This window comes from Lontra canadensis, unplaced genomic scaffold (assembly GCF_010015895.1).
Source record: "Lontra canadensis isolate GAN:19392208 unplaced genomic scaffold, GSC_riverotter_1.0 scaffold66, whole genome shotgun sequence".
Lineage (NCBI taxonomy): Eukaryota > Metazoa > Chordata > Mammalia > Carnivora > Mustelidae > Lontra > Lontra canadensis.
In genome coordinates this window covers 52955-75557 of record NW_022631060.1, presented here as the reverse complement: position 1 = coordinate 75557, position 22603 = coordinate 52955, and the positions used below count along the sequence as shown (strand labels likewise).

Here is a 22603-nt window from a genome sequence, read left to right as displayed (position 1 = left end):
TTCAGCTGTCCCCTTTCCCACCCGTCCCCTCTTCTGCCTACTGCAGGGAAACCAGCCTCTCCCGGCTGCCCTCTGCCAGTGGTCAGGGTGTATTTTCTTCCTCTCCCCACCTACTCCACAGCTGTGTATTTCTACCCACTGACCCTCAACCCCTTTCCTCAGCCCCGTGGGTGAGAAGCTCGGCAGACACCTGACCCGGGTCTCCCGCTGAAGGCGGGGATGGGACTAGGTCTCCAGTGAGGCTCTTCCACCATCTCTGGTACACCATAGCCTGGCAAAGGGCAGGGGGTGGGTGTGATATTAAACACCGCAGCAAGGTCCCTTCCGCTGAGTTCAGATGTTTCCTCCCGACTGTGGTAGAAAACTGTGCCCTGTGGAGCCGTGAACTCAGGCCCTATGTCCTGGTCCACTGGTAAGATAAGACGGCAGGCGGCCAACAGGAGAAAACTGACCGAGGGTGTCGGGAACAGTTCCTCCTGTCAGAGCTCCTCTGCTGGAGCCAGTTAGCATCCTGATAGCCATCTAGAGAATGAAGAAAGGCTCAGCGCCAGCATGTCCCGAGGAACTGGGTGACTCTCAGGTGAATCCACTGGTCCCATCAATGTGAAAACGGCTGCGGGCAAACAGCAAGCAGCTACGGAGCCAGTTCGCAGGAAAGCCTGGCTTTGGGTTCTAACTTAAGTACCATTTCTGAAGGTTCTTTCGTTTCATTTTTCTAGCATCAAAAACCTTCCAAATATTATGAAATATATATGGATATATATACGTCAAACCCCCAAAACATGAGGTATATAAATTCAAATTAGTATCCAGAGGAACTTCCCCCAAACACATAGTTCAAAGAACCCACTTTCTAAGGGAGATTTGGGATTCCCTTCTTGATCCCCCTTCTCTCCTCCCTGACCCCCAATTCATTCCTTAAGGGAAGTGGAAAGCAAGAGGAATGCTGGAGAGGGTATAGACAAGAGTCTTGGGACACAACCCAAACGCAGGTTGGACTGGACCACGATGTGGTCCCAGCCCTGTTAGGAATGAGCGGAAAAGTCTCCCTCCATGCTCCAGCTCAATCTGTGATAGATGAGGGGGTCCAGCACCACCTCGGGGCTCTGATTAGCAAATGTGCATGGAGACAGATCAAAGCCCTCATAGAAACAAGACTGGGTGAATTGGTTAGATCCGATCTTGAGAGAGATATAAAAAGGGGTCAGTCCAGCCCTCACCTTACACGTCTCCCCAAGCACAGTTCGCTGGGGCATCTGGTAAGATACATGATTGTTACCATCTGGGTCCAAGTTTACTATGGGATGGGCTGCAAAGGGTGAGGAAGGGTAAGGAACCACAGCCTGATTGTTTGACCCCATCAGAACTGGAGTTGGACAGTTTGCAAAAAGGATGGGAGAACAGGATGGGACTGTCCACCAACCTGGCCCAGTGGTGCACACACGCACACACACAGATATGCACATACACAGATGGCACAGAGCCCAACATGGGCTCTACTCACAGTGACTTGATGAAACTCATGGAATCTCTGAGCTGGTCTGGGATGAGTTGGGAAGAAGGCTATGGGCTCCTCTCCCTGAGGACAGTTCAGATGCGAAGTGGGATGCAGACTCTGGTCTGATCAGAGAGGGGCTGGAAACATCACGGGATGCCACCCCAGAGAGGAATCCCAGAGTCCATCCATCCACACAAAAGAACCAGATGCCTCTTTGGACAGGTCAAAAACGTGAGGAGGGAGGGCTCAGAGAAGCCAGGGACTGTGATGAGAGCTGAACGTGCTCCCAGAAACCTCCCTGACCCTCTTGGCGGGAAGTGCTTCCTTGCTGTACAACGAAGCATTGATTTCTGATGTCACAGCAATTTAGTGGTTCACCCCTTTCCCCCCAATCGTGCACAGTGAGAGCTCCTCGCCTCCAGAGGAGGAGAGAAAAGCAGAAACTCCGCTCTCAAAGGAGAGTGGAAGCAGCAAGAAGCCAGCTAAGGTACTGAACCTCAGGCTTCACAAGGCCCGGGTACAGAGTGCCCTTGCACTGTCCATACCCTAAGTGTGCTGACCATGCCCCCTGCTTAGGGGGGTGGGGGGTTCTTGCCTACCCAGCACCAAAAACTCCATGGGAACAGACTGAGGATGGCCCTCATCCCATGTTTCCTTTGCGGAGGATGAGGGTTATGAATGACGTCACCTTACTCAATCTCCCTCCCCCACTGTGGCCAGGAGGGATGGGGGATGGGGACAGGACAGAAGGGGAGATGAGGGAGTCGGGAGGGCATGGCATCAACTTCCACCTTGACTCTCCCACTTCCTGCCCTGTGGTCCCCATGGCCCCTCCTAGCCCAAAGACCCCCCAACCCCACCCCAGCTCAGTCCTTCTCCTGAGCAGTGCTGTCCTCAGAAATGCCCTGGGCAGCCAGTTCAGCCAACACGTTATCCAGGTAATTGGCATCCGGGTAGCCGTGACCTGTGAGATTAGAGCCGAACTCTGTCTTGTGGTGGACCTCATTCCAGATCACGGTGTCTGACTCGCCCGTGGTGCTGGAGGTACCAATGGCAAAGATGAGGCGGCGATCCCAGGCCACAAGCAGCAGCTTCAGCACCTAAGCCAGTCAAGGCAAGAGACCAAAGGCAGACATTTAATGTTGGTCAAAGACTATGCCTTGGAGAGTAGAGCCTTCCCAAGGGTCCACCTCTATTTGCATCATGATGCCCCAAGCAGCACAGTGAAAAGAAAGAGTTTGGGTGTCGAGTTAGGGAGGCGCGAGTTAAGTGTTGGTTCTGTCACTGTCACTGTCACTGTCGAACTGTGTGAACTTGGACAAATGACATCACCTTTCTGAGCCTTAATTTCCTCACTTACAAAATGGCGATGCTATGATCTGCTAAATGTTACAGGCACTTTCACAGCAGAGACTGACTCACGTTACTCCACAAACATTAGTTGTCAGCAACATGGCTAAAAGATAGGACCTAGGACTTCAAGGAACTTATGATCCTAGAGCTTCTGAAGCTGTGTCCTCTCCTCCCACCCCCCAAATGTAGTATTAGAGCACACGCAGCTAAAGATGTGCCATGGCTCTCCAGTGATGGGGTTGGAAATGCTGTGACATCAGGCTTTTTTTTTTTTTTTAAGATTTTATTTTTTTGACATACAGCGCGCGCACAAGCAGGGGGATTGGCAGACAGAGGGAAGGGGAAAAGCAGGCTCCTCGCTGAGCAGGGAGCCCAATGCGGGGTTCGGTCCCAGGACCCCGGGATCACGACCTGAGCTGATGGCAGATGCTTAACGACTAAGCCACCCAGGCATGCCTCTACCAGGCTATTTCATATTTGTTTGCTGACCTGGTCCTCACAAGTCCACCTGTAGGCAGATCTGGCAGGGGTTATTATCGTCTCTATTTAATAGGTGAGACCCGGCGAGGTGTTAGGGCTTACAGAATGTTCTAATTCAGCTAAATTTTTAAAAATTGTCGTTGAGTGGGCGCCTGGGTGGCTCAGTGGGTTAAAGCCTCTGCCTTTGGCTCAGGTCATGATCCCAGGGTCCTCAGATGGAGCCCCACAACGGGCTCTCTGCTCAGCAGGGAGCCTGCTTCTTCCTCTCTCTCTGCCTTCCTCTCTGCCTACTTGTGATCTCTGTCTGTCAAATAAATAAATAAAATCTTTTAAAAAAAAATTGTTTTTGAGTAAGACAACTGCCTACCACCCTGTACAGCATGAAGAAAGCATGATGAAAATGCCCGGGATTCCAAAAAGGACTACCACGGGATACTTGGGTGACTCCGTCGGTTGAGCATGTGACTCTTGATTTCAGCTCAGGTCATGATCTCAGGGTCCTGGGATGGAGCCCTGCATAGGGTTCAGCTCTCATCCGGGGCATCTGCTTGAGGATTCTTTCCCTCCGCTCATCCTCCTACTCTCTCTCTTTCTCTCTCTCTTTCTCACTCCGCCCCCTGCTCTCTCAAATAAATCTTTTCTTAACAAAGTTATATTTGGATATCAACTTCAGGAGGATGGGGACCAGCACCCCGACCCCTGAGTTATTAAAGAGTCACCTGTGTATCAGTGGAAAAGGACATGAAGACACAATAAATAAATATGAGCCAAAGCACATGTGATTACAACAACAGCTGTCAACACCCTGGGCATTTTAGAAATGCTACTTTCATTTAATTTTTACAACATCCTGTCCATGCAGATAGAAATTGTCACCACTGTTTTATAGATCTGGAAACTAAGACTTCAGAATGTTAATCTTTTATGCCAGTCCCCACATCTGGTAAATGCAGAACTAGGACTCTGTCCGAGGCCAGTCCAGCTCCCAAACCCATGGTCTTATTACCTTGCTGTGCAAGAGTCCAAGGTTAGGTCCCCCGACCGGCAGACAAATGAAGGATAGAGGTGAGGAATTAGTGTGAGAGGAAGGCTTAGACCCACACTGTAGTAGGTCTGTGTGCCAAGCTGAGAAGACAGCACATTATAACAAAAGAAGGGAAAGATATCAGAACAATTTTTTTTTTCCAGTTTATCTCTTATCAACAAACAGCTTGATGCTAGAAACTGGGCTTTTGGTACCTAACCTGGGAGGCTACAAGGTGACTCGGTCTGTTAAGCCTCCAACTCTTGGTCTCAGCTCAGGTCTTGATCTCAGGGCTGTGAGTTCTAGCCCCGCACTGGGCTCTATGCTGGGCATGGAGCCTACTTTCAAAAAAGGATACTTAACCTGGTGACAGGTGAAAGACGGAAGTATTTACTAGGTTGGCAGTGGCAGGATTAGAAAATGACTCAAGTGGGGTGCCTGGGTGGCTCAGTGGGTTAAAGCCTCTGCCTTCGGCTCAGGTCAGGGTCTCAGGGTCTTGGGATCGAGACCCACGTCGGGCTCTCTGCTCAGCGGGGAGCCTACTTCCTTCTCTCTCTCTGCCTGCCTCTCTGCCTACTTGTGATCTCTGTCAAATAAATAAATAAAATCTTAAAAAACAAAACAAAAAAAAAGAAAGAAAGAAAGAAAGAAAAGAAAAGGAGTCGGTGGTTTAGTGAGCAGTTCATGGGTAAATGCTCTGAACAGGGTGGTTGCTCAGAATAAGAGATCACTAACTTGTCCAGTCTGGGTCCCAGGGATCCTTGGTATGTCATTAACATGGGAACAAGGCTTGGAAGAGGAACAGCTCTCGGCAAGAGGGTTTAAGTTTTAGCAGTAGGAGTTTACAGTGGACATGTTTAGCCAGCAGCTGGGACGGTTGATCTGGGGCTCAGGTACCGACATGTGTCTGTTCAGAGCAAACAGGTATCAGGCCTAACCCTGACTCCTAATCTAGGGATCCCACACTGGGCACATCTTCACGTTATGGTTGATTTTCTCACTGTTCCAAACGATCTGCTTTCTCCTCTGTAAGAGGAAAACACAGCCATACCCTTTGCCATGGGACCCAAGGGGCCACTTCTGGAAAGTTCATGACCTCATTGCCTGTGTAGTGCCCATGACTTGTTGGGCTCAGTGACATGTGACTAGAAGCAAGAAGCTTTCAGGCACAATTCTAGTAGGGTTGTACAGTGTCACTTGGATTCTCTCTTGGTCCTCGGCCCCGTTCTGTGGGATGGGCATAGGTCACAGAAAGGCTGCTTCTTCACCCCAGATTCCAGGACATGGAGCCACATGGGCAGACTGAGCAGACTCACAGCAGCAAACAAGCCATAGCCACTGGCATGTAAAGTGCATGAGAAATAAACATTTGTTGAAGTCGCCTCTGAGACTGAGGTTGTTTGTTACACAGCATGACCTGGAGAAAGCTAGCTGAAATCCACCCCTTGGGGGGCGCCTGGGTGGCTCAGTCAGTTAAGCATCTGCCTTCAGCTCAGGTCATGATCTCAGGGTCCTAGGATCGAGCCCCACATTGGGCTCCTAGCTCAGCAGGGAGCCTGCTTCTCCCTCTCCCTCTGACCCTCTCCTACTCCCTCCACTCCCCCTCCCCCTGCTCATGCTCTCTCTCACAAATAAATAAAATAAAATCTTAAAAAATAAAATAAAACCCAGCTCTTGTCCAACACTGCCCCCCAGCACCCCACAAAAAGGGACACAACACCCCCTTAGATCAACAGTTCTTATCCTTTTTGAGATTAGGCAAGTTTTAGAAAATTCAATGACTTTCTGGCCTTTGCCACAGAAAAATGAACATAAAAACTTTATTCTAACTTTATAATTTATAGAACCACTGAAGCCTGACCACAAATCACTGGGAACCCAGAAACCCAGTGATTTTTCCCTCTGCCTTTTTGGGGCCATCATAGGATACAAAAGTACATTATAAAAAAAGTAATCTCCCCCAAATTAAGATCTCTGCCCCAGAGCAGTGCCTCTGAAGTTTTAATGTGCTGTCAGATCACCTGGGATCTTGTTAAAACGAAGCAGGTTCCAAGGTTCTGCATTTCTCCCAAGCTTCTAGGTGTGGCCCTGGTGCTGGTCCCAGGACCAGCAGCTAATAAGCAGCAAAGTGTGAGAGAAAGGATCCTAAAATAGATGAATTATTGCTGGTATTATCCAGGAGAGAAAAAACCCTGCCCCCACACCCCTGCAAGAGAAAAAATTCTAATCATACCCGCCCTTACCTATGGCTGACTCAAATATGGCCTTGGCTACCATGTGCATTTAGAGTAAAAAGAGACCCCGCACTTTTTAGCCTGTGCATGGCAGGAAGCAAAACCTGGGTCCTGACATAGAAGGAAATCCTCCCCCACCCCACCCAGACGCCCGCTCTTACTTTTCTCCCTTTCTCGCTGTCTGGAAGGTAGCAGTGTCGTGGGAAGCCACGGGCGCTGAAACTCTTCCCGGGATTTGGGTGTTCTGGCCCCTGAAAGCAGAAAGAAATACAGCCAAGAGCAGTTTTCAGACGAGATCCGGCCCCTTTGGCGGGGGGGGGGGGGGGGGGCGGGCGGGGTATGGCCGTAGAGAAGTTTTCGAAAAACTTTTTAAAAATATTTTATTTATTTGACAGAGAGAGAACAGAGAGAGAAGGAACACAAGCAGGGAGAGTGGGAGAGGGAGAAGCAGACTCCCCGCTGAGCAGGGAGCCAGATGTGGGGCTCGATCCCATGACCCTGGGATCGTGACCTGAGCCAAAGGCAGACACTTAACGACTGAGCCACCCAGATGCCCAAGTTCTCAAAATACTTTTAATGAAGGGACACAGACTGTGACAAATGCAAATAATGATGACAATAATAAGGGTCATAGTGTCTAGGCAGAAACAGATCACAAAGCTGTGACAGGAGCGGTGTGACGCATGCACAGTGAAGTCTTTAGACCCGGGTCTGGACCCAGAGCTGCCACCTCCCAGAGGTGCTGTCTGGAGCCCTCTCTTGGGGTGTTGGTTCCCTGTCTGCTAAATAGGGAGAATACTAATGTTAAGTGTGCTTGGCCCCCGGGGCATAGTAAGACTCCGTAAATGTTCACCGTCATCACCCATCAGCTCTGCTGGCTGTTTGCTTTTACAAAAGACGAAAACCTGCAGCCTAGAGAGGTTACAGGGCTCCTCCAACAGCTTTGCCCAAACTTAAATCCAGATTTCCTAGGGCACACTGAACTGTTTACCTCCAGACTACTCAGAATCACGAAAGTGCCTCCAAGCCAGGGGCCGTGCTAGCCTCTTCTTTATCTGTTCATCCACTGATGGACCCTTATCTTAGGTTTCTTCTCTGCCTTGGCTATTGTGAATAACGCTGCAGTGACCATGGGGGTTCACCAATACCCCAATTAGGCAAGCAGTCTCCTGGGGCTGGGTGGGAAAGGAACTGACACAGAATTCACCCAGAACCCAGGCTTCCTAATTAGGGTCCAGAATGCGTCCACAGGCCCCCTGAGCAACTCACGAAAACAGCGGGATTTTCTGCCAGGACCACGGCACATACTTCCCCCAACCCATCCCCGTCCACACACAAATGTCTGCTTATAATTTCTGAGCATCTCTGACCCCCTGAGGGTCTGTGGGAGCCCTTGAAAAATCTCTTCTAGACGAAGCCTGGCTCCTGGTACAAGGTATCCTACAAATGGGAAATGAATTCTGGCTAAAAAAAAATGAGTGAACGATGGGGTGCCTGGGTGGCTCAGTGGGTTAAAGCCTCTGCCTTCGGCTCAGGTCATGGTCTCAGGGTCCTGGGATAAGCCTTGCATTGGGCTCTCTGCTCAGCGGGGAGCCTGCTTCCTCCTCTCTCCCTGCCTGCCTCTCTGACTACTTGTAATCTCAGTCTATCAATAAATAAATAAAATCTTTAAAAAAAAAAAAAAGTAAGTGAATGAGTGAATGAATGCGTGAATGACAAAACTGAAAGAAAATACAGACTTTTTGTTTTGTTTTGTTTTGTTTTGTTTTGTTTTAAATAATGGATGTGATTCCAAATTGATGTTAAAATCCTGTGATTTAAAAAAAAATTTTAAGGAGCCCCTGGGTGGCTCAGTCCATAAGCATCTGCCTTCTGCTCAGGTCATGATCCCAGGCCCGTATCGGGCTCCCTGCTCAGCGGGAAGCTGTTTCTCTCTCTCCCACTTCCCCTACTTGTGTTCCCCCTCTCGCTGTCTCTCTCTCTCTCTGTCAAATCTTTTTTTAAATTAAATAAATAAATAAATAAATAAATAAAATTTTAATGGGGTAGAACAGATCATCTATCGTTTCACAAACTGAATGATATAAGTACACTATCAGAAAAGGGAAAGGTCCCTGTGGGCATCTGAGAGAGGCAACACCATCTTCTTTTATTTTAAAGATTTTATTTATTTTATAGAGAGAGAGGGAACACAAGCAGGGGGAGTGGGAGAGGGAGAAACGGGCTCTCCACTGAGCAGGGAGCCCGATACAGGGCTCCATCCCAGGACCCCAGGATCATGACCTGAGCAGAAGGCAGAGGCTTATGGACTGAGCCACCCAGGCGCCCCGCAACACTGTCTTCTTGGAGATGCAGGACCTGACAGCCCTGAGTTTCGTATTCATGTGACATCATTCCGCATTTACAACACGCTCACGGCCACCGCTGTTTGTTGGCCAGGCTGCCAAACGGAAGGGCCAATTCCCACCGCGGCTCTGCCCGCGCCTCGCCGGCCTGGGACGTGCCCGGGGTGCGGCCAACACAGACGCCTGCCTGGCTCAGACCCAGCAAGGCTGCGTGCTCCCGGTCTGTCGCTAAGCGGAACAGTCACGACTCTGCCTCCCACCCCCCCATCACAGTCTCTCCCTCAGGGAATCGTTCTCTGAAGGCAAAGCTTCAAGTTCTCCACTCTTCTTGGAAGCTCAAGCCTGTGGGGTCTCTGGGAGTCTCTGGGGATGGGGGCAGACGTGGCCCTGGGCGTCCTGCTGCAGACTCTCAGGGATGGGTCTACGGAGCAGCTGCCCTGACCCCAGAGAGATGCATTTCCCTTGACACAGGTTTGGAGCTCCTCTACCCCTTGGTGCCACCTATCCGTTCTTTAATCCCAGAGGCCGGGCAAAGAGCCTCCTGTGAGATAGTTGCACCCCCCCCGCACCCCTTCAGCCCGTCGTTCTACTTGCCACCACGGCCGGCCGGGCCCCAGCGCCTCCCATGTTTGGGCCCCAGGACTGGAGCAGCCACTAACTTCTGCCAGGCTGGCCTTTCTGAACTGCATTCCCAACTGCACAACTTCCCATCATGCTAGTCGTGCCCAGCAGCCTCCCAGGGCTCCCCACAGCCTGGCAAGTACACAGGCTGGCGTCCTTCCTCGGCCTGGCGGAGGTCCCCCTTCAGGGTGTCGTCTTCTCCATCCTTCATGCGTCCCCCTCCCATCCCACCTATGCAAGTCATAAGCCCCAAATTAAGCTCTTCCTCGTGGGCCTCCAACACTTCTCCGCTAAAACCCCGCTGTGTCCTCCCACTACCAATGCTTTCCATTTTTTCATGGCTCTTAAGGCCCTACTACCATGTGCCCTGCCCTGGAAATTCTCTTCCCAGCCCTCCCAGACAGACAGACAGACATAAGCCCTCTTCCTTATGACAAGCAGCATCTTCAGCTAACACCGGTGACTAGGCACTCAGCACAGGAGCCCTGTGCCCAAAACCACAACATGCACAGGGGGTTCCCAGCTGTACAGCTGAGCTGAGAAAGGTCAAGTGGTCGTCCAAAGTCCCAGCCAATAAGGAGCCAGCCATTGGTCAGAACCCAGGTCTGCCAGACTTTGGAGACCCTGTGTGGCCTCCCATAGCATTTATCAGTGCACACCGTGTTTGGCTCTACGGTTTTGTGGTGTGTATCTATTTTCCCAGACTGGCTGGTAAGGTTTTTATTCAATTCTTTTACAGACTGTCATCACCCCACCCCCTGTTTTATTTCTTCCACGTGACTTATCATCAGTTGGAAGAAACTTGGATGTGCATCTGTGTTGTCTTCCTCATTCCCCCTAGAGTGGGGACATCAGGGGAGCAAGGACTGTCCGTTTTGTTCACCATTGTTTCTCCAGCACCTAGAAAGCTCCTGGCCCATCATCCATCTTCCAGTATTTGTTAAATAAGAGACAGGGGCGCCTGGGTGGCTCAATCGGTTAAGCGTCTGCCTTCGGCTCACGTCCTGATCTCGGGGTCCCAGAATCAAGCCCCGCACCAGGACTCCCTGCTCAGCGGGAAGTCTGCTTCTCCCTCTCCTTCTGCCCTTCCCCCTGCTCATGCTCTCTCTCTTTCTCTCACTCAAATAAATAAATAAAATCTTTAAAAAAGAGAGAGAGAGAGAGAAAATGGAAGAAAGCAAGGAGGAGGGAGAAAGGAAGAGTGAACTAATAAATATTTGCCCAATAAATGAATCCAATAAGTCCCCTAGATCATTTAGGAAAACCTTTAATGTGTGAAGGAAGGAACGCATTTGTACTTACTGGCAAGAATATTGTTCAATTTGCTCCTTAGGACTATCTTTCAATGAATCGAAAGAGGAGAGAAGTGTCCCCAAAAATCAAAGGCAGGGAACATCTATCAAATATTAAATGCAAATACGATTTGACAAAAAAAATTCTGCTTCTGGAAAATTATTCTACAGACATACTCACAGGCATACAAGGTTATTCCCTATGGCATTATTTGTTGTAGTGAAAGATTGGAAACAATCCGTATGCCCATCAAATAGAGACTGTTGAATAGAAATTATGGTACATTTATATGATGGATTATCACCCAGAGCGAAGAAGGAACGAGGAAGATATACTGACAAGGGAAGATCTACAAACTATATTTTAATTGAAAAATGCAGAGTGCAGAACAGGGTGTCTCATATGTCATCTTTTGTGTACGGATGGATGGGATGGAAACGATCTTTGCTGTGCAGGCAGAGAGAAAGCCGGGAGACACATAAGAAAGTAAGCACAACGGTGGAAGGTTGGGGGCAGGAGGTGAGACCATGTCGATGGGAGAAAGGAAACTTTTCATAGTATAAAATTACCTGAGACCTCTTGGGCTGCCCTAATCAAATACCACAGACAGGGTGGCTTAAACAACAGAAGTGTATTTCTCACAGTTTTGGAGGCTGGGAAGTCCAAGGACCAACAGACCCAATATCTACTGAGTGCCCCCTTCCTGGTTCACAGGTGTCTGTCTTCTCCCTGTGGCTTCCATGTGGCAAGGGGTGGGGGAGGGGTCCCTGGGGCTTTTTTCACAAGGACACCAATCCAGGTCCTGGGGGCACCACAACATAACCTGCTCGGTTTCACGGGTTCCCAGCTGGAGAGGAACTTGTACGTGGGGTCTCTCCCACCTCTGGTCTACATGGTCTGGAGGCCAGACCTTGGATTTAGACTTTCAAGCTGATGCTGGAGTGAGTCTTAACTCACTGAACTAGAACGCCTTTTGCACGCAAGGACAGAGAGGGGTGGAGTGCGATAGACTGAAAGACTGTGTCCCCCCAAAATTAATGGGTTGAAATCTAACCCCGAAGGTGATGGTGTTTTTTGGAGGAAGGACCTTGGTTGGGGGGAGGATAAGATGAATCCTCCCGAATGGCATCAGCGCCCTTCTGAAAGAGACCCCAGAGAGCCCCCTGACCCTCGTGCCATAAGGACACAGCAAAAAGACATCTATGAACTAGGAGGCAGGCCCTTACCAGACAGTGAATCATTATTTTTTTTTTAATATTATATTTATTTGAGAGAACAGGAGAGCGGAGAGGGTCAGAGGGAGAAGCAGACTCCCTTGCTGAGCTGGGACCCTGATTCGGGACTCACTCTCGGGACTCTGGGATCATGACCTAAGCCCAAGGCAGTCCCCTAACCAACTGAGCCACCCAGGCATCCCCAGAGAGTGAATCTGCTGGCACCTTGACCTTGGACTTCCCAGCCTCCAGAACTTTGAGAAATGACTTCCTGTTGTTTCAAAGCCACCCAGTCTGTGGTGCTTTGTTACAGTGGCCTGAACAGATTAAGACACACATTTCACCTGCCAACATGCAAACCTAAACAAAACAAAACAAAACCCGCCAGCGACCGAGAGTGAGCGCACCTGAATGCCGGGAGGAATGCTGTAGATGATCCGGATGGTCTTGCAGTCGGGGTGGCCAGGCAGGGAGTGAGGGATGAGGTGGTACTCCATCTTCCCCGGGGGCTGAGTGCCTGTCTTCACTCCATAGATGGTCTTACAGGTTGGGCACTGCAGACTCCCATCCTGAGGGGACAAGTCAGGAACAGCCAGATTGGGAATCAGTTTGGGTAACAACCTCCCCACCTAACGCTGGAAGGAAACAAAGATAAAGGGCCAGGGGAACAAAATGCACCCGAATAAGTAAATTCCACAGCTTGGCTCCCTGCTAAGGGATGTGTAAGAGAGACCCCACCCTTGCAAGGGAGACCAACTCCCGAGGGCAGGTTAAGTCATTATTTAACTGCTAAGTACCAAGCAAGTGGGACAGACAACGAAGCACTAGGGGGCAGCCACTGCCAAACAGCCAAGCATCACCACCCCCTGAAGAGCTTGCTAGAAATAAAGATGTCTGGACCCCACCCCAGGACACCGAGTTGGATTGGTCAGGGGTGGGGGATTGGCCCCAGAACACAGTGGTTAAGAGTAAAAAAATAAAATAAATAAATAAAATAAATGAAAAAAGAAGAAGAAGAAGAGTAAGAACTCTGAAGTCAAACGGCCGGGATTTGATTCTCAGCTCAGCCATCCACCTGCTGTGTGACCTTGGGCAAGTTAATTAACCTCTCTGGGTCTTGATTTTTGTTTTTTTGCTTTTTTGTTTTGTTTTGTGTACAAAACAAGAAGATAATAGTATCTATCTCACCGGGTTGTTGGAAGGGTTAAATTAGATAACCCACAGGAAGGGCTATACACCATGAAGAGGTGTATCTAAATGTTATTTGTACTTTTATGATCTCTGTGCCGAGTCTAATGTTCCTCCAGGAGCACTGCTCTGAGAAGAGGAAGTGGGCGCCATGTGCTGGAGTAGATGAAGCTAACTTTTAAGGAAATGGTCCCTGAAGAACAGCTGTGAATTGGCTTTAAAGGAGGGAGGATAAGGTCTGCCCACACAGTGAAGGAGGGAATGAGTCATTAATTATAGCATTTTATACCTTACAACAGAGTTTATATCTTGTTTCATTTAGCCCTCACCTGAAAGCGGCTGAAAAGGAATATTAGCCTTATTATTATTATTAGCCTTAGGAAATGAGTCCCTTTAACAGAGAGGAAAACTGAGGCACAGCACAGTTGAAGGTGAGAGCCCCAGCCGGTGTGTGTAAACCCCCCAGCTCTGCATAGCACCTTGGTGGCTGTGGTGGGGGGCAGGGCCAGGCTCTGGATGCAGAGATATAAGGGGCCCTGGCTTCATAGGGGGGCCCAGCGAGGCTTGGCCTGTGTTGGGGAGGAGCCTTGTTCCCAGGCTTTCCAGAAGAGAGTCGGTGAGAAGGAAGACGTGAGCAGGGAGCAATGTGTGCAGAAAGGGCTTTTGCGCAGCTGGGAGAGGAGCTCTCCAGGACATCTGCAGCATCTTAGGAGGACTGAGATCCTCTGCGAAGCTATCTGGGGACTTTTCAAAGGAAGCTCCAAGAATTTAAAAGAAAAACTTGTATTGAGGATGATGGAGAAGTTTCCTTCATGCGATGGATGGATGGGAACCCAAGGCTTGGGGTCAAGAGCCTAAGGTCCCGCTCTCTGCTCTGGCAGAATCACTTCATTTCTCTCTGGGTCCTTTTGTTCCATCTTCTGTGCAAAGAAAATTTTAAATGCATGCTTCAAAGTATTAGTGCTAAAAGAATGAAGGATAGTGTCTTGAGGCATATTTCTGAAGCACTATGGAAATAAATACAAAAAGGTACTAGATTATTCTTGAAAACGGACACCAAAAAGGGAATCAATGTGCTAGAAAATCCCTTTAAATCCAGAATAACCCCTTAAAATGCAAAGTCCCAATGAAACTTCCTAACCTAGGGTCAGGAAGTTGAGCACCAGACTGGACAGGCATCACCCATCAATGACTGAGCGTGAGCCCTCTGAGTCAGACAAAGATCCCAAGGTCAGCACTATGGGAACTTAAATCCCAGGCTATATAAAGATGAAGGGAAAAATTACAGCTATCATATCAAGGAGATATCAATTTGAATAATAATGGTGGTAATACCCTGTAAACTAGGTATTGTTTTATCTCCATTTCCAGGCGGAAAATGAAATCTCAGAGAGACTGAAAATCTTGCCCAAGGTCATCCAGTTGCTAAACCAGGTCCAGCTTGGGTCTGCTACCTCTCTTGCCTCTATTTTTTCCCACAGCAAGAGAAGTCCAAAGCAGCCTCCCAAAGCCAGAGTTTTTTCGGGGGTGGGGGATGAGTAAGAAGTTGGAGATATCAGGGAAATCTCAGACTCTGATGCTGTCCGAGCTGGTCTGGAGAAGCAAGTAGGACTTGAATTTATGGAGATGGGGGAGGGATGGTAATCGTGGCACAGCAAAGAACAGGAGAAAATTCAGTGGCTTCGTGAAAGCTCAGACAGTGTAAGAGAGAGTTATCATCTAAGGAGACTCCCAGATTCCTAGGGACCAGCTTCATAAAGGAATAGCACTCCATCATCAACAATGGACAAGACGAGCATCACAAACGGCCTTCCCATGGGGTGCTTGGGTGGCTCAGATGGTCGTGCGTCTGCCTTCAGCTCAGGTCATGATCCCAGGTTCCCAAGATCAAGCTCCAGGTCAGGCTTCCAACTCAGCGGGGAAGTCTGCTTCTCCCTCTGCCCCCCTCCTAGTGCGCTCTCTCTCTTTCTCTCTCTCTCTCTCTCATGAAGAAATAAAATCTTAAAAATAAACAAACAAATGCCCTTCCCCTTCTCCAACAGGGGGTTTCAAAGGGCCTAGCAGGAATACTTCGGCATCAGACCCTAATGCCTCTGAAGGGGCGATTGGGGGTGTTTTGAAATTGTCCATAGAAAATGAATTGTAACTGAAAATCACTAGCCCTGGAGAAGGACGGGTAATTTCGGGAAATCCGCCTACACTGGTAGTGTACCATGGACACCTCCCCTCCTCCACCACCCCCCCATCTCCCTCTCCCCAACCCCAAGAACCTTCAGGGACTGGAAGTCTACACCTCTCAGACCATCACACCCAGTGTAGAGACTGGGGGCAGTTGCCTAAGACAGGTTATCATTTCGTGGAGGCCTGATGCTGCTAAGAACAGCCGAGACGCCCCTGCCTCCGCTGACCACCTGGGCGCAACCCCAAAGGGGCCCAGCATGGGAGGTGGCAGGTGCCCCACGGGCCAGTGCTAACCTTGTTGCCGTTGTTGTACATGGCGACCAGGCAGTAGATGTGGTAGATATGGCCGCATCTGGACAGCTTGCCCACCAGCTCAGGCTTGACCGTTGGCTGTAGGCCCTTGTAGCCTGAGGGGGCCGTGAGGCGCTCCATGCAGATGGTGCAGTCCTGAGGGTGGGAAGGGACAGGGCAGAGAGACCATCAGCTCTCACCGGCCTGGAAGCCTGACCACCTCACCGTGAGGTCCAGCAGCTGTCCCCGCTGCTCTTCTAGGTATAGACGAACGTGCTTTTGGGAATCTAAATACAGCCTTATCTCACTTTACATGACAGAACAATTCTTCCAATAATTGCTGGCGTCGGTCCAGGGCTCACCCTCAAAACTATAGGAGGAAACAGACTCTTGCCCATAGACCCCTTTAAGCTGAGGAATTGTATTTAAATAAGTCCACAAGAGGATTTCTCAACTTTGGTGTTATTGGCATTTGGGGTTGGAGCATTCTTCCTTGATCGGGCTGTCCTGGGAACCGCTGGGTGTTCAGTATCCTTGGCCTGTGCCCACAAGCATTCCCCCTCCCCCCAGACACGCAAAATCCCCTCTGGCTGAGAACCACCAATCTACATCAAACCCACTGAAAAGTCAGCTCCCATAGCTTATCATACCGTTCGTCTTATATTCAGGCTCTTAATGGAAAGGTAGCTTAGACTCAATCAATCAGCTCTTTACTGAGCAGGGTCAGGGGGTAGGGAGGGTCAGGGGACGACTGCAGCCCCGGACCACCAACCTGGGAGCCCTGGGTCAGCTCTGAACGGCTCTGTGCCCGTCAGGACACAGCCGGTCACGCAGCCAGTCAGCTGCTCCCACCGCATGCTGAGGAAATCTCCGGCAGGGGAAATGCTGGTGGGTGAGCCCCGCCCTGCTCCCCCTGCACTCACCTCTTCGGGGGGATGCCGGACTTTCTGCAAGTACTTCTTCAACACTTCTTCTGGGGTTTTACCTGTGGGGAGACAGGATGGTTGGTGGGCCACCAAGACAGAGATAGGGATCAAACAGCCCTGTCAAGAGGGGTTTGCCAGACAGGGGCTGTCAGCCAGGATCCAAGCAGGAACTCATTCTGCAATAATCAGGTGTAAGACCCTGAAAGGGTATCAGCAGATGGAGGAGAGAGAGAGACCGGGGATGTCTGAGGTGGTGGGAGGTGTTCCTGCCTGTCCTTACCTCCTGCAGCCTTCTCCCTGACATCCCCAGGGGCCTATTTTCAACAAACCCAGGTTTTGCCTGAGATCTGTTATTTGAGTGGGTTTCTCTTCCATATAATCAGAGCCTGGGCAGGCCCCCAACGATGCGGTGAGAAGACAGCCGAAGGCCCTGTGTAAACTGTTACATGTTAAAAAAAAAAAAAAAAAAAAAATGCGGTAGGCTTATCACTTTCTCCTTTCACAACGTGCTAAGTACTGTCTCGATCTATAATGTGGTGTCAGAGTCACGTTATTTTCATGGGAAAGCAGGAAGTGATGCCCGCAGCTTCGGGATGCTGTTCCCTGGCCGCTGGCGGTGCTGCGGCTGCCAGCAGAGAGAGCCCGGCAGTGGGCAAGCATCCTGCCAGCTTCCCGTGATTCTGGAGGTTTCTCTGGGGACGGGACTAGGAGGCAGGACGACACGCCTTCAAAAGGGTCCTTGCCTCCCTGGGCACCCACCTGTCGGAGCCACTCTGAGCTTCTGTTTTCTCCCCTCTAAAACAGGAAAAAGCAACAGCACCAGCTCAGAGGGTTGCTTTGACAATCCGGTGAGCGAATGGACCCAGAGTCCTTTAGCACCTTTCCAGCGAAGGGTCCAACGTGCGCTATTAATAATCACAGGAGGAGGGGTGCCTGCGTGGCTCAGTTGTTAAGTGTCTGCATTCGGCTTAGGTCATGATTCCCGGGTCCTGGGATCCAGCCTCGCATCAGGCTCCCTGCTCGGCGGGGAGCCTGCTTCTCCTTCTCCCATCCCCCCTGCTTGTGTTCCCTCTCTAGCTGTGTCTCTCTCTGTCCAATAAATTAAAAAAAAAAAAATCTTTAAAAAAAATAATCACAGGAGGACCACGGCAGTGTGAACTCCTGTCATTTCCTATCAGACGATGAACAAGGCAATCGAGTCCATGTAAGTAGAGAACTTTTGACGGAACAGAGAAGTAGGACAAGGGTTTGAGGAAGCGGATCGTGCGACTGTCAAAAGCCGGGATGCAGGCCCTTCCTTACCACCGTTCTGCTTCTATAGAGTTAAGCTTCTATTAACCGAGAGCCCATTACCTGCTGGGCCCTGGGCCGAGTTACAATGTAGGTGAAATCCCACTGAAACTTCGAAACAAGGTTGCCAGCTGGGGGCTTGGGGTGATGGTCAAAACTTGTAACAGCCAGTACCGCAGTCAGAAAGACCAGCCACGGAGCTGGGACGGGGTCCTTTGGTGCGAATGTAGGTACAGGTCTCGGATTGCACACCGGCAGGAGGGAGGCCCTGAAGGACAGTTTGCACAGATCTAGCGGCTCTAGAGGGACACAGGATGGTGGTTCGTCCCTGGCTGGCATGGATGCACTCTGTCCCACACCTGCCCCATACTGGTTCTGAGCACTGTCACCCCATCATAAAGGTATGAAAACAGTCTCTCTGTGGCCACACGACTCGCAGTGGCAAAGTCGGGGTTTGAACCCAGTCTGTTTGGGTGCCAGGGCCAGGGCGATTTTCCTCTGTGTCACACCTTGTGGTTTTATGTTTCTCTCTTTCTGTGCTGCTTTTTCATCCTATTAAAGTGTCTCCATCTGATTCGTACACAGCCCACTTTGGGTACAGTCGTTGGGACGGGTACCAGTTGGGCCCACTTAGCAGAGGCAGAAATGAAGGCACAGAGGGTGAAGCCATGGGTGTGACCTTCAGTGATGGTGGCCGAGCCACAGCTGGGGCCCAAACCTTTGGCTCCCACACCCCACACGATAAGGAGGCCAATACCTTTCTTGGCTTGCTTTTTGGTCGTCTTGCGGCTCGTGTTGGAAACCCCTGGGATGGATTTGATTTCACTCTTGCTCACCGGGGGTGGGTGGAGGACCAGCTTCGGGGGCCTGGTGAGACACACAGGCAGCCCCGCAGCGCTCATGAGAATCCCAGTGATTCCTAGAAGGGCAGGGCGTGAGGAAGGACAGCAGAGTTAGCTCCCAGCATCCCCATAAACCTACACTCTGCTTCCCAGCAAAGTTTTCAGAACTCACTTTTTCTCCACCTCCCCTTCCTCAAAGTTTTCCCCAGAAATATATGCATTCACTCACCTTCAACAGCATGCTTTGCTTTTAACAATCGGTTCTCCCCACACTCTTCCTGCCCTGCCGGCCTCAATCCTAAAACCCTTATTCACTTTAATTCTTTCTCTTTTATAAATGCCCTCTACCGACGTTCCTGCTTCCTTTTTCTCCCCTGAGCAAGGGCAGCCCAGGGTCTCTCTTACCTGCCAAGGCAGGGTTCACAGGACTGGTCCCATTTAGGTTTTTCACTGGGACAGTGGGGACCCTGTGGGAGACAAGAGCGGGTACGTTATGGTCTTGACAAGCCGGACAAAATGAGTCAGTGTTCGAACCCCCAAAATTCACCCACTGAGGGGGGTTCCCCTTTTATACTGAAACTACGTATCCCTATTCAAGGCAGAGTCCGTTCTTAGCACCACAAACAGAAGGGTTACCTTTATTTATTTTTTAGAGATTCTATTGATTTATTTGTGGGGGGGAGGGGCAGAGAGAGAGGGAGACAAAGAATCTCAAGCAGACTCCCCGCTAATGTGTGGAGTCCGACATGGGACTCAATTCCAGGACCCTGAGATCATGACCTGAGCCGAAATCAAGAATCAGATGCTCATCTGACTGAGCCAGGCATCATCAGAAGTGTTACCTTTTTAAAATCTAAGACCATCTCAGGGCGCCTGGGTGGCTCAGTGCTTTAAAGCCTCTGCCTTCGGCTCCAGTCATGATCCCAGGGTCCTGGGATCGAGCCCCACATCGGGCTCTCTGCTCAGCAGGGAGCCTGCTTCCTCCTCTCTCTCTGCCTGCCTCTCTGCCTACTTGTGATCTCTATCTGTCAAGTAAATAAATGAAATCTTTAAAAAATTTTTAAAAAAAATCTAAGACCATCTCATTTAATACTGTGACTCACTCCTCCCATCCCACCTCAATCCCTCTTACCTTGCTCTATTTTCTTTTTTCGTGGAACTTATGATTTTTTAAAAAAATAAGTTGTTGCCTTACTACCTCCCCTTCCAGAATCAAAGCTCTGTGAGGGCAAATATCTTTGTTTCATTCAGAGCCTAACACTAGCAGGCGTTCAGTGAGTTTTGGTTGACCGAATGATAAATAAAGCAGCAAGTTCAAACCTGGGCGCACATTAGAGTCACCTAAGAAGCTGTTAAAAAGACAGAGCCCCAGGCCTGAATCAGAACTCCCACCGGCGGGGCCCAGGAACCTGCATTCTCACTAGCTTTGGCTAACAGGATGCAGCCCAACACTGGGAAACCACTGCTCCAACAGCTGTCACCCCTCCTTTTCCCTGAGAAATCTAAATATCAAGCAAAGCCTCCTCCTCTTTCTGTCCTTCTCCCCAGAAACCAGAGCCAGGTTGAGAGGATTCGGCACAGCTGCCTGGGAAAGGCGAGGCCTCCCACGATGCCAAGTAGAGAAATATGGGACACAGGAGGCCGGGTATTGCGCCATCCCACCCCCTCTCCCCACACCGCCCCACCGCCACCCAGGCTTCTACAGCTGGGCTCGGAGAGGAAAGTGGGCTGGGAGACACATGGCCTGGGTCACAGATGAGTCCAGGAGCCAGCGGTTCTGCTGTGGGGGCAGGGTTGTGCTGGGAAAACAGGAAGGGGAAGGCCATGTTCCCTTGTGTCTTTATATTGTTACTTATTTGCTTGTTTGCCCATTCATAGTGAGCCCTACTTCGTGTGGGACGTTCTGCTGGAGCCTGGGGATGCAGCCGTGAGCAAGGCAGCCTGTGGCCCTTCACCCTTGGGTGGTCATGGCGGGCAGGCACAGAGCCCACCTGGTACCTTCACAGTCGTAACGGCTCACTGTGTATAAATCCAGCCAAGACTTCTGACAACCTACGCAAGAGGTGCTATGATCATCGGCCTCATTTTATTAGGCAAGGAGGCTGAGGCACAGAGAGGTTAAGCGAGCTTGGTGGACGCCACACAGCTGTGTGTTCACACCCAGGAAGTCTGGCTCCAGAGCCCCCTGTTGAGCCAATCACCCTGCTGTGTCTTGGGTCTGTGCAAACCTTCTATCACCCCACAGTGCAGACAGAGAACATGGGAGGGCAGAGAGCGTAGGGAATAAACCCACGACTAAGACAGAGGAGTCGGCACAGGGCTGAGCAGAGGGTCTGTCTGTCCCCCACAAGCCTGCAGAGATGGGTGCTTCCCCGGCTGAGTCTTCCGGGGGCCCCTGTCCCTTCCTGGGACCGTGACATGTGTGCTGGGGCTGTGAGAAGGATGTGAAAGAACAGATGTGGGAGTGTTTGTGTCTCAACAGGCTACTCTTCCCCCAGGATAAAACAAACCCACGTAGGGGGAGGGGAAGGCTGAATTCAACACAAAGGAAAGTCAGCCAGGAAAAGAGGCCCAGCCTTGCTTTTGGACTCCGTGACCTGCCCCAGAGAGCCAGGCATGGTAGGGTGGACAGGACTCAGGAAAACCAGGTTTGAGTCCCAACCCTGCCAATAACTCCTCATGACCTCCCTCAGTTTTTTCTGAGCCTCGATCACCTTACCCATGACCCTGTGAGCGTCTGGAGTTAGCAGATGCCGGGGGCGGGGTGGGCGTGGGGGGGGTGAGGATTCCCTGCCTCAGTGCTTAAGAGCAAGGCCGCTGCCTAAGCCCTGGTTCCCCAACCTGGGCAGACTGCATCCCCGGGGCGGGCCTGGAGACCTGGAGGGAAGGGCCCGCAGCCTGTGCCCATTCCCCAGCTCCCCACCAGGGGTCAGTGGTCCCAGTCCAGCCCCACACCTGCCTTCCCCCTACCAGCTCCAAGGCCCCCCTCTCCAGCTGATAAGTAGCTGTGATCTGGGTGACAAAAGCCACCTTTGTTCCCACAAACTGGACTGGCAGGTTTCCACACCCAATCTGGTTAGCCAGGAAGGAGTCCAATCCCCAGAGCACACACCCTGGGCAGCCCAAGGACCCGGGGAGGGGGCCAGGCCTGAAGAGAGGGAGGGTCCACCTGAGGACCCCGGACTCCAGGCAGTACTGTGGCAGAGGCAGTGTCCCTGACATTCCAGGAAAGGGACAATGTGTCAGCTGGCTCTGGATGGTGGAAGCCAACTGGAGGAGGGGGGTATCTGCTTACGGAATGCAGAAGGGAACCATGGAGGGGCCCTGAGTCGAGGTTAGGAAGCCTGCGTTCTCGTCCAGCTTGGCACAGTGGCTTTGGGCCTTTGGGAGAGTCACACAGCCTCCTTGCACTTTTCTGACCATGTCCGAGTCACCACACCCAAAAACAGGGCACCCTACCTCTCCGTCCATGGGGTCCCTGTGAGGATCTAGGTCAAATACTCTGTAAACAGGCAAACCCTGTGCAAATTGGGTGGTTATTTACATATTGGTTTCCCAACTGCAAGAGGAAGTTGGGCTCCATAAAGCCTTTTCCTGCTGAAATCCTCCAGTCTTCTGAGATTCTGGAGGACATGGAGGGTACAGTGTAAAGTTGAGAGGCAGGCAATGCTTCGAATCCTTGAGTTGACTGCAGCTGATAAGACCCTCCCCCACGGTGGTGACTGGTTAAAATGGAAACCATGGAGGTGGTCCATGTCATCCCCACCGGTCACACCCTGCTGGGTCCCAGCTGTCTATGCCTGAGCCCTCCTTCCAGAAATCA

General features: G+C 50.8%; 1 protein-coding gene across 3 annotated transcripts in view; it reads right to left on the bottom strand.

Annotated features, from left to right (window-relative positions):
• Nucleotides 1-1799: 1799 nt before the first annotated feature.
• The window catches only part of DTX4 (deltex E3 ubiquitin ligase 4), a 33883-nt gene continuing 13079 nt past the window's right edge, over nucleotides 1800-22603 (bottom strand). For 2 of the 3 annotated variants that reach the window (XM_032879108.1, XM_032879106.1), the window contains exons 3-9: nucleotides 19186-19247; nucleotides 18696-18857; nucleotides 16646-16707; nucleotides 15726-15878; nucleotides 12470-12631; nucleotides 6751-6840; nucleotides 1800-2598 (exon numbers count right to left, since the gene is read on the bottom strand). In XM_032879108.1, coding sequence (XP_032734999.1) covers nucleotides 2365-2598; nucleotides 6751-6840; nucleotides 12470-12631; nucleotides 15726-15878; nucleotides 16646-16707; nucleotides 18696-18857; nucleotides 19186-19247 — 925 coding nt within the window. In that variant the 3' untranslated portion in view covers nucleotides 1800-2364. Of the gene's footprint in view, nucleotides 2599-6750; nucleotides 6841-10876; nucleotides 11109-12469; nucleotides 12632-15725; nucleotides 15879-16645; nucleotides 16708-18695; nucleotides 18858-19185; nucleotides 19248-22603 lie in introns of those variants that run through there. The other variant, XM_032879107.1, reaches the window with a different exon arrangement.